Source organism: Populus trichocarpa, chromosome 16 (assembly GCF_000002775.5).
Source record: "Populus trichocarpa isolate Nisqually-1 chromosome 16, P.trichocarpa_v4.1, whole genome shotgun sequence".
In the NCBI taxonomy this organism is placed as follows: Eukaryota; Viridiplantae; Streptophyta; class Magnoliopsida; order Malpighiales; family Salicaceae; genus Populus; species Populus trichocarpa.
Genome location: NC_037300.2, coordinates 6,776,191 through 6,793,211, shown reverse-complemented (window position 1 = coordinate 6,793,211; position 17,021 = coordinate 6,776,191). Strand labels below are relative to the sequence as shown.

Genomic DNA, 17,021 nt, shown 5'->3' with positions numbered 1-17,021 from the left:
CTCAACTTCATTTTTATTTTATTTGAATCTTTTTGTTATAAAATAAAAGTATTGGTAATAAAAAATAATTTAATATTAATATTATTTTTCAAGGAAAAAATTACATTAAACATCTTATAATTCAGCCAATTTTTTCTTTACTTTTCCTCTATTTTAAAAACAATTATGGTTTATATCTTAAACTTTTTCCGACTATTTTGAACCATTGAAATTTAATTCAATTTTAATAATTAAATCAATTCATGTATTTGAAATTTTTGAAGGGTATTAATTTGAATCTCAAATAGAATTCAAATCATAAAAAATAAACAAAAGCAAATAGATGAAAGACTCTTTGATTTGCAATATTAATTTTAAATAAAAAATATTATTTTAAAAATTCTCATATTTCTTTTCTCTCAAAAACCCTATAATGTTTTTGGTAACAATTGTTTTTCAAAGAGATTTTTACTCGGAAAAATATCAAAATATTTTTTTTAATTTTTTAAAAATTTATTTTTAACATTGACGTATCAAAACAATAAAAAAAAAACTAAAAGAAATTTCTTCAAAGTAAGAAAAAATTTAAATTTTAACAAAAAAAAAAAACAAGTTGAAAGTGCTCTTTTCGTCTCTTTGACATCCCTTCTGCCTCTCTTTAGTTCATCTTTTTTTTTTTTGCAAACCTTGCGCTTGGAACAAAGTTGATTGGAGAAAATTGATGTTCCTTGGTGTGGTAATGACAATAGTTGGAATTATGGTTTCCGCCTTTGCATTTCCCCACACAGTGAATGCTAGAGGTGGTTCCTCCATCCACCTCTAGTACGTACGTATTCAAGAGAGGCTCTTACTGAAGCAAGAGCTCAACAATTTCCTTTCCTCCTGTTTTTTTCTGCTGCAGTTCTTTCTTTGAACACTGTAGCCTAAAACTTTTCTTTGGAAATTATGAGAAAAGGAGGCTCTTGTGATTGATGATGTTTAAAACTGTCTTTGAATGGAAGAACAAGATGATGCTGTAGCTTGCTTGCCTGCATGTGCATGCCATGTAGTTATGCCATTCGATCGATCTGATCATATTTCTAATTCCAGGGGAAACATCTTGGCAACATAATCCGAGACACTCGCACTTATTATCACAGCCAAGAATATTCCTCATTATTGAAAGGGAACATTTTTAATTCATGTTTGACCTCTCTTGGCATTAAAATCTCAGCGGTGGCTACTGGCTAGTGCTCTTGTTTCCTCGAAAATGCAGCTGGTAGGGGCAACAACATTAAAAAAACAAAAAATAAATAAATAAAAGTGGCAGTCCAATCAATTTATACCCAATTAGTTCTAGGTTGCATCTCCTCCATCATCATTGATGTTTTATTTTTTAGTTTTAGTTTGCCAGCATAATGGACCAGTCATTCCTGTAATATTTATTCACTTTGAAGATATACCATGTAATTTCAAATTAAAAATAAAATAGTTAAGCTTCTCAATTCAATTAAATTCTACAGATATTCCAATTAGCATAATTAAATAGTTAGATTAAACGAAGGGAATCAAGAAATCTTGAAAAACATTGGCATAACAACAATACATATGCCAACAAATACATCTTTTCTCAGGAAGGAAATTTAATGGAGATGTGATATTTGAATTCATTTGCCAAGTTCGTATTTGAGGGGGAATCCCAAAAAAAGACCGCTATGATCTGATTTCTTTGGGTGTTTATGGGTTTAAGAGGAGGAGATCGATTTATTGCTGGGTGGTTCAAGTTACTGTTGAGAGGGTTATGGCATGAGGAGATCGGGTCGATGGCTAAGTGGCTGGGTTGGATTTGTGATTGGAACAAAGTGGTTGGGCGATGGTGCTTTGGGGGGCTGCTGGGTCATGCTATGATAGCGATTAGGGGTTGTTAGAGTAAGAGACCATTAAGGGGAACGATGGGTGCTGCGTTGGCGGCAGCGCTAGGCTTGTGGCAGTGGCTAGTGGGTATGAGAGGAAGGAACGACAACTAGTCTTGATGGTTAGAAAAGTGGCCGTCGATGGTGATTGGGAGAGTTCTGTGATCGAAGAGGCAATATAGTTATTATGGTTTGGCCAGAATCCGGCGAGAAAAGGCAAAGGGAGAGACTGATGGGTTTTGGCAGCAGGGAAGGATGAAGGGGGCTAGGTTTTTTTTATGGTGTTTCAGTCCTGTCTCTTCTGGGGTCCCTTTTGTGAAGAGGGTAGATTTTTTTAAAAAAAAAATTAAAAATTAATTTTTAAAAAAGATTGGAGGCAAACGACTAATGAACAAATGACTAAACTATCTGATATGCTTAAAAAGTTATCGGTAATATTAATTGATGAAGAAAAACATCAAATAGAAATTAGATTTTCTATTTTTGCGTCCCGGCTGTTGCATGATTAAGCTTGATTGTCAGTCCACAGTTTTCCTATAAAACATGTTTCCTATTAAAATTAGAACCTTTCCAATACTTAAGTCAACAAGGTTTAGAGGAATATAATGTATGAAAAAAAATGCAAGAAAAATATATATGAAGATAAATAGTTTATTGTCTAGGCCTCAAATGACATGACTAATTTGATTAGCTTTTATCATCTAAAATCACATGATTGATTTTTATAGCCTAATGTAAGTATATATTGTGAGTTTTTAATGATTAAATGGAGCTTCAATCTTTATTTTTACCCTAAGTATATTTATATACCCAGGTCTAGAAATTTCTTTGTGGAGAGAAATAGTGTATAATTTGTGGAAAAATTGATATTTATCATTGACTAGTTATGGTAGTTATTGATTATTGTGTCATGTCATGATTGTTGAGTCATGCATATTATAATAAAAATATTAGCGATGAGGAATGCTATTAGTGCAAAAAATAATATCTTTTTTGTATTGAAAAACTTGCATATGAGTTGAAAAATTTATGTGCATAAAAAAATAATTTGGGCAACTCCCAAAAATTCAAATAAATAAATAAATACATAGAAGGGGATGCTTGTATGGAAGTTGGACAAACAAGGTCAATATCGAGTGTTGGGCTGAAAACTAAAGCTGTCCAGGCTGCAATTTTGGGCTGCAATTTCAGCCAATTAGGTTGGCATGTACACGAGGCTGGAAAATTAATTCTTTTTCTTTTTCTTTTTTTAAAAAAGAAAAAAAAGGAAAACACCCTGCACCATCACCAACGAAGCTGTCCAGAGTAATTTCAGAAGCAAGCTCCAAGATGGACATGAAAGCTGAGCTGCATTTCCTCCGAATTTTGTTTGTTTTGCACGATTAGATTACCAATAATTGCTCCTGCTAATTATCTCTTGCCGATCCTAGTTGTTTCCTTCTCTTTATTTTCTTAATCAGATAACTAGAAATGGATAGATAACCAAACACATTACTTTACTTTACTTGGTTTGCATTTCTTATCTCATCACTGTAAAGCCCATTGGAGGAGGAGGCATAGCTGTTAGGTTGCTAACAGCCATGGCCCTACACCAAGCCAAGATTAGCATCAAAATGCTCCACACCAGCTACAATTATTGGATGAGTTGTTGAATCAACAAGGCATGAAGGCTACTCATTAGGATTTGATTATGCCTTCGAAATTGGTTTATTTGAGTTTTCCACTGCCCCACCCCACCTTTAGGGTTTATACGACTCAATCATAGAAAACCAGGCCTTCTTTCATAATCAAGCAACCAAAAATGAAGAGAAAACAGAGGAGAAAAAAACAAAAACCAGCACAAATTAACGTTGCAGTCACAGGTGGCAACGGCTAGTGAGAGCGCACACAGATTTATGTCATTTTCGGGTGATTGCTGAGAGACATAAAGAAGGCTGAGAAAGTTAGAATTTGGATAGAGATACATAGTAGAATCGCGCTTAAGTCGCAGTGGTATTTATTATTCTTCAAAAAAGCAAAAAAATAATAAAATAAATATGGATCACCTATGCATATTATTTATTTAATACAAGGTATTTTTTGAGTTTATCAGAATATGAAATTTTAGTGAAATGAACGTCTCGTATTTAAAGAGTCCTTGTCCTTGAGATATTGAGATATGTGTCTGTATGTATTTACAACAGGAACAAAAAACAGGAATGTTCTAGTTTAAAATGTAGATATACAATTCAATTGAATAAAACTTTAATTTTTGTTTGTGAAATAGTCAGAGAATATATTTATTATTAAAAAAACAAAGTTTAAGAAAGATACCCAAAACAAAGGAAAGGAAAAGGACAACTTTTTTAGAAATTATAGACTTTCTTAGAATGACCCATTTAAGTTGTTTTTCCTTGGAAGGAATAAAAAAAATAAAATTGAAATTTGAAGTTCTAAATATTTTGTAATTATTTTCTATGGTCCATCATAACCAGAACTTTTTTTTGGTATTTTCATGACAGGTTAGTGGGCTTAATTGATAATGAGCTGAGCTGATAGTCCAATAACTTAATTTAGCATGAATATAAGAGAAATGGTCTTAAAAGCTATGTATTATGTTTGTGTGTTTGCACCAAATAGAAAAGAATATGAATGTTAGAATACTAAAATGTTAAGAAAATGTTTTCCTTATGGTTCATGGACATATGAACAATACCCATTTTCAGTGTGATAAAGAAAAGAAAGAGAGGGAAAATACTATGACCCCTAGAAAAATAACAATAATTTGGATTTATAGATCCTAATCAATGGCAATGTTCTATTCATGGAAAAAAGAATCTAATTGTGTGGATTGCTAACTAAGTTTAAATGAGTATAAGTTGAGACAACCACCACTTAGTGGATGTAGTTGTAACAGAATGACATAGATACGCCAGAGGCAAGTGGTTGTATTTAATGCATGTCCATTTCATCTTTATAATTGGATTCAAGGTTTTAAGCCCTATCTGGAAGAGTACATGGTCGGCCTGCCAAGAAGAAAAGCACAAGGTTGGTCCTTCAAAAAGAGGTGATGTACGTCCGATTAAATCCTGTAGAGAGCTAAAGTCAAGTATACCCACATTAGGCATCTTTAGCTCAGGGGAGATATAATATCTCACATCGACGGGTGAGGACTTGAGAGAGGGCCTTATATGAAGCATGCTCAGTTGTGAGGCCCGTGGGTCAAAACGGACAATCTTGCTAGTGGGGTGGGGGGTGTTACATGAGACATCTCTCATCACCTACTTAAGTCAATCTGGCTGACTTGGTTTGAAAAATAAATTAAGAGCAGTTCAAGCATTATTATCCTAGAAGAACACATCCTTCTTCAGTTGCCTCATCTTTTAAAGTAAGGTTCACTTAGTTTGAGATAAGACGGTTTTATTATACATGTGATTTGAGCAGACCCTACCTTTTAGATGTGAGGCATCAAGTTTTGACTAACTGGTCATCTTGTTTAATTAGCCAACATGCCTTCTGAAATGACTAAGGCTCTACTGTGATGTCTCTAAAATTTTATTGTGATATTAAACTTGGACATGCTGTAACCACACATCTATAGAAAAATGTTGTCTTTATACTTGAGAAAAATGGGTGCCTATATACTCGATTAAGGTGGCTCATTGACTTTTTATTTTGTTCGGGATTAGTATAACCTTAACCTGGATGAAGGTGTCTTCTTCATCTTGTTCAGACTAGGTTGTCCTTTCATGATTGTTTTGGAGACCATCGCATGCAGGTTAGATATTGCCCTAGCCTGAATAAAAAAATAGAAAGCATGTTGTACCCGGGTAAAGGTGCTCTATCACCTTGATTAGAGTCATATGGAGAAAATACTTCTTTATTATTATATTTTATGGAGATCATCTTTGGCAAGTCATATTGAATTTTTTCAGACTTCTCATGAAGAATCTCTCATGAAGACTTTCATGGATATTTATCACAGAGATCCCCATGGAGACTCGGTATGATGATATCCCATAAAGATTTTTTATAGAAATTATCATAGATATTAGTCACAGAGAATCAATCTTGTATCCGAGATAAAGAAAGTCTTTAAACTTGGATAAAGTTGTTCTTTGTATGTAGGAGTTGATAATGCTTTGAGTTTGGACTAGGTCGTCTCTATACCTGAATAAAGATACAAATCGAGACATATTATACCAAGGCATAAAGGAAAAGCTCTCAACCATGATGGAACATCTTATGGAGAAAATTCCATTGTGAATATTCTATAGAGAAAATGACATGGCAAATATTTTATGGAGACTATTGTGTAAAGACTATTTCTTGGATATTATACTTAGTGATTCACCATAGAAATAATCATATGGTGACCATTTCATAGAGACTATGCATGGTCATTCATTAGGGGATCTTCGAGGAGATCACTTATGAAGATACGTTTCATGGAGATATGAAGGCTTTTCATTTGTGATCCTTCTGTTCAAATGGAGAATTTTGTGTACTCGGGTAAGATTGTGTCTAGGTAACCCTATGTTTTACCCGGGGATAGGGAATCGAATGGAGACATGAAGATGTTTTTATAAAGACATTTTTATGAAGGCATTTCTTGTTGAAAGTATTGGAGGCAATCATATGGAGATATATTTTATGAAGACATTATAAAGTTATTCCACGATGAATACCATAGAGATTGTGGTACACCCAGAGCACGTGTTCTCTCACCTAAGTTAGAGAGTACCCTATTCAAATAATTCATAGAGAACAACATATAAAGATGATATCATGGAGATAATTTTATCATTTTCTTCTACCCGAATATGTTTTTTCATGATCTGTTTCACCTTCAAGAGGGTCTTCCTATTAGGGAGAGCATGCAACTCTCTCTACAAGGTTGGGTCATTAACCCTATTTGTCAAGGCTTTAGTAACGACTAGTTATATAAGGTCATCTAGCCTTAACATCTCTTTATTAAATCTTTTTTAAATATATTATAATGCTTTCAATATTTTATTTTATGATAGTAAAATGGCTTAATTGAGCTATTTTTAACTTGAATACTTGTACTAAAATGAGCAATAAGCTTTCCACGAAGATAATATAAATCAAGTATAGAAGCCAACTCTAAGTTGTGATACCATGCTCGAGTAAATCAGATAAACGTGGCAAACAAGGATCTTGCATATGGCATCACTATCTTGTATGATGAGCTTTAAGCTACGATGTATATTTTGTATGTGTTCTTTTAGGTTTGCAAGCTCATTGTGGTTGTCCAAATTCATTTTTGTGATAATGAAGTCCTTGGAGAGACGAATATCCACTCTAGTTTAGACAATGAAGAACTTATCACCTTGAAGGGGTTGTAATATTTTTTATAGGTTCACATGATTATGACTTTTAACCCTCTTCAGGGATTTTATTTTTGTATAAAATTGCGTAAGAAAGACTCTAATGAGGAGTAATGGTGATGTTAACGGCTATAAGTGCTTAATGATTATTTTTTGAACTTATAGAGATTGTGTCTGGAGTATTACGGCTATAAGTGCTTAATGATTATTTTTTGAACTTATAAAGATTGTGTCTAGAGTATTAGATCTTAGATGCTCTTCTTGATGGTGAGAAAGACTTTGAGATGGATTCTAAAAGTGATGGCACTCTTATTTACTTTCTTACACATCGTTTTAAACTGTCTTTTCTAGAAAATGAAGATGTCTACATGTATTTAGTGGTGCCAGTGGTGGACCTAAAGACTATGCTACCTATTAGGGAAAAGGCAATACCCTAAGTTGCTCTTTCATGGCCAAGAGAGCCTTAGTAAGAATTCACACTTGTTGGGTAAGTTGTTATAGATTCAGAGACGTTAATCAAATGCTTGTAATAAGGAGCTCTTTATCCCTTCTATGTCTTAAAGTTCTTGGATTATTTGTAGTGAAAAAAGATAAAGAGTTAGCAAAAAGTAAAGGAGAATGAAACGGCCTTTGATTGATGTTCCCACCGACTCTGCTATTAATGAAGTCTAGAGCAAACTTTTGGAAATATTGGGCTCGAAGAGTTGTTGATGATGGGCTGGGCTGGGCTGGTAGTTCATGAATTCTTGTAAAACAAGTCTCTTATATAGTATAAAGGACCCTTTGATACTTAAGTTAACATAAATCTAGGAAAAGTTTTGTTAAAGGTTATGTAGTGTTTGTGTGTTTATAATTGTTATAGGAAATAATGAAGAAAATGAAGGTCAAACCACCAAAATGCAAAAGAAAAATGTTTTCCTTCCCTTGTGGTTCATGGGCGTAAATTTATATCCATGAACCACACCCATTTGCTAGATGATAAAGGAAAAAAAAAAAAAGGAAAATGACTACAACCCCTAGGCAAATAAGAATCATTTGGATTTATAAATTCTAATGGGCGGAGGTGTTCTATTCGAGAGAAGAAAAATTGTCACATAGATTACTAATTGAGTTTAAACGAGCTCAACATGACAACCATTATTAAGTGGGTGCAATTGTGATTGAATGATGTAAATGTACTAAAGACAAGTGATTATATTTAATACATGTATATTTTATCTTCGTAGCTAAACTCATAGATATAAATTCTATCTAGGAAAACACATAATCAATCCACCAAAAAGAGGTTAGGTAGATTCAAGCAGGTCCCATGAAGAGATGAGGTCGTGTATTCTCAGTTCGAGCATCTTAAGATCATGAGCATATCCCTCATCACCTGTTTAAGTCAACTTGACCAACTGACTTGATGAGAGAAATGTGTTACAAGTAGTTCAGGCTAATAATTGTTGGGGGACACATCCATCATCAATGATTAAATCTCATTTCCATTTGTCAAAATATCAGTGTAGATTAACTAATTATTTGGAATTTCTAAATTGTAAAAAATCCCTTAAATATTTATTCTCTAATAAGCCTAATACTTTCCCTTTTATGAATGATTTGATGTGGTTAGATGACTTGATTTTTATTTTTACTTTGGTTTAGCAATTCAGTAAATTTTTTTATAACTATAGTTAGCAAATTTTTGAGTTGTTTAATGCTAATCAAATAAGGTATCGTTTGTTTGTGTGACCCAGCTGTACTTTTTAAATTTTTTTACCTTAAATTAATTTTTTTGGTGTTTTTTTTAAATTTTTTATGTGCTTATGTCAAAAATAAATTTTAACAAAATAAAAAAAAATATTTTCAAGTAAAAAACACTTTGAAAAACAATTTATATCACAATATCAAACACTACCATATCAGCTTGGTTTATGTAGAGTAAACATATGACTAAAAAAAGAATCTTCTATAATAGTAACATAGAAGAATGTAGAAATCAAACAATAAGTGAATTATCACTCTATACTTTGTATTTTTAATATAATTATTAGCTAATTTATTTTGTATTAAAAGGTTAGAGCTTAGTTCATTGAGTAGCATTTTACTAAAAAAATATCTATTTTTTTTTTATCACATATCAAAAAATATCTTGAAGATGGACAAATCCGAAAACTCTTAGATTAGGTTATATATATAACTTAATGCTCATTTTCCCCATTAAATCATAATTATCAGGCTCGAAAAAAAAAAGAAAACCAGGGTTGCAATTGATCTAGGAAGACCTGGGCGACCTGCCGGGTCAACTCCAGGACCCGCTGCAACCTGACAAAGACTCGTCCTTTTTTAAATAAACAAAAAATTAATTTTCAAATACCTATTTATTGAGAGGTGGAACAAATTCTCTTGGGTGATTGTTTCCAAAAACAAAGTAAATAATTTACAAATGCACTAACATATTTATCTATAACAGGAACATTTGTATTTTGGTGGGGGCTCCCTAAACAAACTAATATTTTTGCCTGCTAAGCTAAAACATTAATGCACAAATACTTAACCTTAACCTTAGATATATTTTTATCTAGGTGGGTGCTCCCTAAAAGAAGGCATCTAAAATAATAGTTTTATTTTAATAGCAAAAAATAAATTACTACAAAAGATAAAAAGGTGTGTATATATATATTATATTCAGAAAAATTTTTTATGTTTTTTTAGCATGGGATAAAAGATTTTTATTAGTTTAAATACTTAAATTTAAAAAGTAAAGATAATATTTTTACGATGTGAGATAAATTTTTTTTTTGAAATAATCTTTTAAACTTTATTATTTATAATATATATAGTTTATATTCATATGAATTGTTTTTTAATTTTTTTCATGTTAAATATTAAAATTTTAAATATTATTTTTTTAATTTTTTTAAGATAATCCGGGTCAACTCGTGTGATTAAAAACCTGATCTCTTAATCAAGTCAACCAACTCCCGACCGGGTTTAATAACTTTAACTTTTGGTTTAAATAGAAGGGATTACAAGTTTAGTTTTTTAATGGTTAAAGAGCATATTAGTCATTTAAAAAAGATAGTTGTTGTGTATTAACAGTGAGAGTGGTAATAGCCTCAAAAGATTAAAAAAAAAAAAAGGAAAAAAAAAAGGAAAAAGATAATACAAGTTGGTTCTGTTGAGTAAGAGGGAGTTGTTTTTAAAGACTTGGTAATGCTTACACATGTTGGGTTAGATCTCAAGTGTTAGTTACTACTGTACTTTAGTGTTTACAGACAGTAGAATTTTGTTCCCTGAAAAACTGGAAAGCTTTTAAGAATGAAATAAATGTATCAAAATTATCATCGTTGCACCGAAAGAAACGGAGCGATACATCAATGAAAGTGGGTCCCATTTTACCAATTCAGAGATGAGAGTAGTGGGGCCACACTTAGCTGCTGCTATACCATTCCCAGCTGTGTCCTCTTCACTTCCTCTTTCCTCTCCTTTACACTCTTTCTTCATCATTGAATCAAACCAAAGAAAGAAAAGATCTTTCTTGTCAAATAAAGCTTTTCATTTTCTTCTCCTTAGTAATCCCTTTTGTTTTCTACTCTGAAGAAGAAGAAGAAAAAAAGAAGAAGATAGAGACCCATCTGTGATTTCAACAAAGAAATCTGCCCACTGGTACTTTGCTTGAAACTGAGTTTTTGTAGATGGGCTTAAAATTTTTGGATCTTGGTCTCGGGGAAATTGTTGAAAAAGTAGACAAAATTTCTGAATTGGATGTTTGTCGGTGGTCTTAAAAATATATTCTTTCTTAAATTTATTTCTCTCTTTTGTTGATGAGAAAATGTGGGAAAAACAGCAAAATCTAAGTTCTTTTTCTTTTTGCTATCTATTTTAGTTTCGATACTTGGTAATAGTAAAATAGTTGCTTAATTGTGCTACTTTGTTGGCTGACTTGACAAATATTGTGGGACAGAGAGAAACTGGATTAAGTCAACAATCCTGCTATTTTCTTTTGTCATGAAAAAGTAAAGTTGTATGCATTGTATACATGATTTTCTTAAATTTCTTCCTTTTTTTACCATCATTAGTCTTGCCAACGTAGTTTTTCATCTCTGCTTATGGCAAAGGTTTTTTGTTATTAATCACACTTGTAACTTTACTTTTCTCCGTTTAAAACATGTGTGATCTGGTAATGCATAAGATGCACAATTTATGTTTCCAACTTGATCTTTTGATTTGATTCTGAAAAAGGTTGTTTTGGGGAATGATCAGAAGATGGGGAGGAAAGGAAAATGGTTTTCTAGTGTAAAGAAAGCTCTTAGCCCTGATCCCAAGGAGAAGACAGACCAGGTATTTAGAAGGATATGGTTTTTGATTTTGAATCGTCGGTGGTTTTAGAAAATCTCTTGTGGTTCTTTCTCTAATACTTTTGGTTCTATTGTTTTTAGAAATCAAATAAATCAAAGAAGAAATGGTTTGGAAAGCAACAACTGGATTCGGATTCCACTTCTTTAGAAAATGTCACAATGCTGTCTCCTCCTCCCCAACCAGAAGAAGTGAAATTAATTGAGACAACAGATGAAGTGAACCAGCATACTTTCCCTGTTCCAGTTGCCACTGCTGCAGTACCTGAGCCTGCTCCGACTACTGTCCAAACCAATATTGAGGTTGTTCAACTGACCAAGGTAAACAAATATGCTGGCAAATCAAAGGAAGAAGAGGCGGCAATTAAGATTCAAACAACATTCAGAGGATACATGGTATGTGTTTTGCTGCATTGCCCTTGTTATTGATGTTGGAGCAAAAGGATAATTAACAATTCATATAAACTAGTTATTCATATGTTTTCTTGTAATTAGAGAAGAATATCTTTTGCTTTTTGCATTTTTTTTAATTTTTTTTCGTGGGGGAGGGATTGAAAGTTCAAACTTCAGTGGTCTTGTCAATTTCAAGTGATAAGCTATATTTTCATTTCTTCTGATTTTATTTTAGGCCAGAAGAGCATTGCGGGCTCTGAGAGGGTTGGCGAGGCTCAAATTTCTGATGGAAGGGCCTAGAATAAAAAGGCAAGCAACACATACCCTCCGCTGCATGCAGACTCTAGCTCGGGTGCAGTCACAGATTCACACAAGGAGGATCAGAATGTCAGAAGAGAACCAGGCCCTACAGAGACAACTCCTACAGAAGCATGCCAAAGAGCTTGAAAACTTGCGGGTCTGTTCTATGTGTTTATTCGTAATATTAGCTGTTCAAATTTCCCCACTGAATTCCTGACTTATTTTTTGGTTTAGTCATCATGGATTTGCTTGGCTATGTTACCATGGATAAGAAACTCGTAGAGGTTGTTTGGGAATTTGTAAGCCTTGTTGCCTTGTTGAATACAGACTGATATTCATAAAGTGCTGTGAACAGAACTAGTGGTACTGGATAGAAATTTTTTTCTTTAAATGGTAAACGAACGCCAAATTGTTGGAACCCTATGCATTCTAAATTTTAGATTTCCAAATGACTACATATCTGGACATTTAGCAGGGCATGCAATGTTTTCATGTAAGTGCCTGGTTTAGGATCCCTGCCACATATTTCTTATCTGATGAACTAACATAGAAGCTCTAGTGCTTCAGTCCCTGTCCCTTGTGCTGAGAATGAGTGTACTGATGTTGTAACAGATTGGAGAGGAATGGGATGACAGTCTACAGTCGAAGGAACAGATTGAAGCTAGCCTGCTAAACAAGTTTGAGGCCGCTACGAGAAGGGAAAGAGCACTGGCTTATGCTTTCTCTCATCAGGTGATCAATTTCTCTAATTCTTTTACTTTGCTGGAAGGTGTGCAGGCTCACATAGATGAATAATGAAGTATGAAAGGACAGCTGACCTGGCTACTTCAACATCTGAAAAGTTACAATTTTATGTAAAATAGTTTTTTAAATAGCTTGGTAGAGCTCATATAGATAAATAACGAAGTATGCAATGACAGCTGACCGAGTTTTCTTGAAAGTTAAAATACATTGAACAGGTCTGTTAAATAACTTGGTTATTCGTGCATGAATTTAATCATTTGCTTGGTCAAGCTAACAAAATTAAGTAGATAGTAGTTTGCAAAATGGTGTGGTGTAGTTTTCATGATAGGAACACGATGATGCACAACTATATATGCCATGACTTAACAGATGATCTGTGCGTACCTTACGCCAGACAGAAAGATGTTCAGCCTTTAGTTAATTTCATAAAACTTCAATGACCATGTGTTTCAAGAACCAAGTCTAACTCCCATAGAATCCTTGACAGCAAACTTTGAAGAATTCTTCACGATCTGCAAACCCCATGTTCATGAATGGGAATCCTTCCTGGGGTTGGAGCTGGTTGGAACGATGGATGGCAGCCCATCCATGGGAGAGCCGGAGCTTGATGGAGAAAGAACACAATAACGACCACTCATCTGTAAAGAGTGCCAGCCGCAGCATTACTGGAGGAGAAATAAGCAAATCTTATGCTCGCTACCAGCTCAATTCTGATAAATTAACTCCAAGAGAAAGTGAAAGGCCAACCAAAACCACGAACCTACAGTCCCCATCAACTCCTAAAAAGCCAGCTGCTTCTACAGTTGCTAGAAAATTGAAGTCAGCAAGCCCAAGGAGTAACATTGGGGGCATTGAAGATGACTCTAGAAGCATGGTCAGTGTTCAATCAGATCGTAGTAGAAGGCATAGCATTGCTGGTTCATTTGTGCGAGATGATGAGAGCCTCGGAAGCTCTCCAGCGCTTCCAAGTTACATGGTACCTACACAATCTGCAAGAGCAAAGTCCAGAATACATAGCCTATTGGGAGCAGAAAAGGACGGGACACCAGAAAAGGAAAAGGGTTCCTCTGGGCATACAAAGAAACGGCTTTCATACCCTCCATCGCCAGCCAAAGGAAGGAGGTATTCTGGCCCCCCAAAGTTGGAAAGCAGCTTCAATGCAAGAAATAGCGTGGCTGCTGGCGAGGGAATTTAATTTAAGTGTTGATGAAGTTGGGCAGAGCAATTGTCTGTTTTAAGAAGTGGAGAAAAGGAGAGGACGCAAGGATCATTTGATTCCTGAATCATCTGCTTCTACTTCTTCTGTTAACTATTTATTCATTGGTCAGAGAAAGATCTGCAGTCTTTTTATTCGTTCTTTTCTATTTGTTTATATTTACTCTTATTTCCATTGTTTGAGGTCTTTATATTTGTACTGAAAAATAATGTTCAATATTGACTTTGAGACGATGATTTTCTCTCTTTTAAGAACGTTCTTTTAATCTTGTTGATTTAGAGCGTGATTTGGAGGTGGGTAATAATTATATTTTAAAATGATTTTTGCTTGGAAATATAGAAAAATAATATGTATTTTTATTTTTAAAAAATTATTTTGATATAGTATATCCAAATAATTTAAAAATATAAAAAATATTTAGAACATAATTATAATTATATGTTTAATTTTTTAGAAATACAATTTAAAACGCAATTACAAATGTATGTTCACTTGCAATTCCAAATGTCTCTTTACTTTATTTCATTGATCAGTCTTGTAATGATAGATATATGTGCTTTTGGTCATTCTTGAACTGATACGTTGATAAATGGCAATCCGGATCACGTTGAGTCAGCTCACATTTCCTGGCGCTGTGGGATTATTAATTTATGAGCGTTAATGTTTTCTATAATTATTGTGGCATGTGGACACGTGGTGTCAGGCTTAAAAAATCTATCACCTAGTTATTAGATTTATTCAAAAGGTAAAATTTTTTGCAATTAAGTTGAAGAAACATGTCTCCATTTGGTGGGATAATTTGAAGAAACATAAAGAGTGTGAAGGGAAGAAGAGATGAATTGTGACATGGAAAAAAATAAATGAGCTGACAAAGAAATTTTTGCCAGAGGCTTATAGAATAAATGCTTTCCATAAATTTCATAATTTCAGACAAGAAGGGAAGCTCGAGCATTTGATGTTATGGTGTGATATCATTGAAAAGTGGAACAAACCATAGCTTGCTATTTTGGAGGGATTCCTGTAGAAATTTCTAATATTTTCCAATTATAGCCATATTAGATCTTCAATGATGTCTTTAAACTTGCATCCAAGGTATAAAAGCAGGAGAAGAGAGAGTGTCATCACTAAAACTATACCGGCCCTAAAGATGTCTCCTTCTAAAGTAGCTCTCAGATATGACAACATTTCTCAATCTAACCATCTTGTTAGTTCAATTGTAAATTCAAAATAATATTTTAAGTGTCGTGGATATGATCATATAGTTGTTGATTTTCCAAATTAAAAAATGCTAACTTTTGTGAAAGAAGCATTTGAGAAGGAAGTTGAATTTGACTTTTCCAATAATAAGACTAGCTTGAGCAATGAAGAGGAAATCACTTATAGAGATAAGGAGGATATGTTTGTTATCTAGAGGAGTTTAAGTGTTGTATATTCAGGTGATGATTGGCTTTGTAATAGTATATTTTCATATTTATTGCACTTCTCAAGGAAAGGTATATGATGTTATCATAGACAACAAAAATTATGAAAATGATATCTCAAAAAACATAGTAGGAAAAATTAAACTTGATACCAAAAACTATCCATATTCGTATAAGCTCAAGTGGTTGCATACAAAAATTGAGATGAAGGTAAATAAAAGATGCTTAGTTGAATTCTTATTTAGTAAAAATTATAAAAATATTATTATGTGTGATGTTCATATAAATGTTTGTCATTTACTATTTGGTCAACCATGGCAATATTATACAAGGGTTATATGTGATGGCTACAAGAAAACATATTGTTTTATCAAAAATAAGTAAAAATTATATTAGACTCTTTCAAAATAAAAAGCCACTTTAAACCTTCTCAAACATAGAGAAATAATTTGCTTTCTAAGTCCTAATTTAATGAGTTTTGGAAGATTCTCATGTGACTTATGCTTTATTGGTAATTGAAGAAAATATGATTAAAAAAAAAATTCCAACCATTTTGTAGCTTGTGCTTCAAGAGTTTCAAGATGTTATACCTAATGAAATTTTGCCAAATCTTCCTCTAATATGAGAAATTCAACATTACATCAATTTTATTTTTAGTGCTTCCATTCCTCATTAATCTTCTTATAGGATGATTCCTAAAAAATATGAAGAACTACATAGGCCAATTGATGAACTCTTGTAAGAAGACTTGATAAAAAAGAGCTTGAACCCTTGTGTTGTCCCTATGTTACTTGTGCCATAAAAAAAAAATGGTTTTTAGTGCTTAATTGTGCATTGATAGTCATGTAGTGAATAAGATCTTCTTCAAATATCGATTTCTCATCCCTCACTTGATGATTTACTTGATCAACTTTATGAAGCTACTATCTTTTTTTTTTCCTTTAAAATTGATCTTATAAGTGGTTATCATCAAATTTAGACGAAATATAAAAATAAAAAGAAAATGGCTTTCAAAACAAGGGATGAACTTTACAAATGAATGGTGGTGTCTTTTTGGCATCTCTAATGCTCCATTTAATGTTATGCGTCTTATGAACTATATATTTAAATTTTTTATTAGGAATTTTGCTGCTATTAACATACAATAATAAAAATAAGGAGCATTTAGAGCATATGTACCAAATTCTCAATGTGCTAAGATAACAACATTTGTATGCCAAACTTGAAGAAATGCCACTCTTATATTGATAGTCTTATGTTTTTTTTGCTATGTTGTCTCCAAAAATGGTATTAAAGTTGATCCAAGCAACTTGGAATCTATTACCATCTAGCCTGTGCCGAATTCCATTATTTTATCAAAGATTCATCGAGAGATTCAGCGCAATATACACTCTTTACAATTACTGAAT

At 33.1% G+C, this 17,021-nt stretch overlaps 1 protein-coding gene and 1 long non-coding RNA gene across 4 annotated transcripts; one reads left to right on the top strand and one right to left on the bottom strand.

Annotated features, from left to right (window-relative positions):
- Window positions 1-10,510: 10,510 nt before the first annotated feature.
- LOC7465303 (protein IQ-DOMAIN 2) lies at window positions 10,511-14,469 on the top strand. 3 transcript variants are annotated; one of them, XM_024587877.2, is made up of 6 exons: window positions 10,511-10,849; window positions 11,447-11,524; window positions 11,623-11,934; window positions 12,167-12,388; window positions 12,844-12,963; window positions 13,463-14,469. In XM_024587877.2, exons 2-6 carry the CDS (start codon window positions 11,450-11,452, stop codon window positions 14,168-14,170), a joined length of 1,437 nt encoding a protein of 478 aa, XP_024443645.1. In that variant the 5' UTR covers window positions 10,511-10,849; window positions 11,447-11,449; the 3' UTR covers window positions 14,171-14,469. The 3 variants fall into 3 exon arrangements, with proteins under 3 accessions (XP_024443645.1, XP_052303956.1, XP_024443644.1); XM_024587876.2 differs by having other exon boundaries at window positions 10,512-10,849; window positions 11,426-11,524; XM_052447996.1 differs by having other exon boundaries at window positions 10,511-11,524.
- LOC127904434 (uncharacterized) lies at window positions 12,546-13,504 on the bottom strand. Its single transcript, XR_008057611.1, has 2 exons — window positions 13,360-13,504; window positions 12,546-13,065 (listed from the first exon to the last, which is right to left on the bottom strand). It is a non-coding gene; the product is annotated as an uncharacterized LOC127904434 (long non-coding RNA).
- Window positions 14,470-17,021: the final 2,552 nt, after the last annotated feature.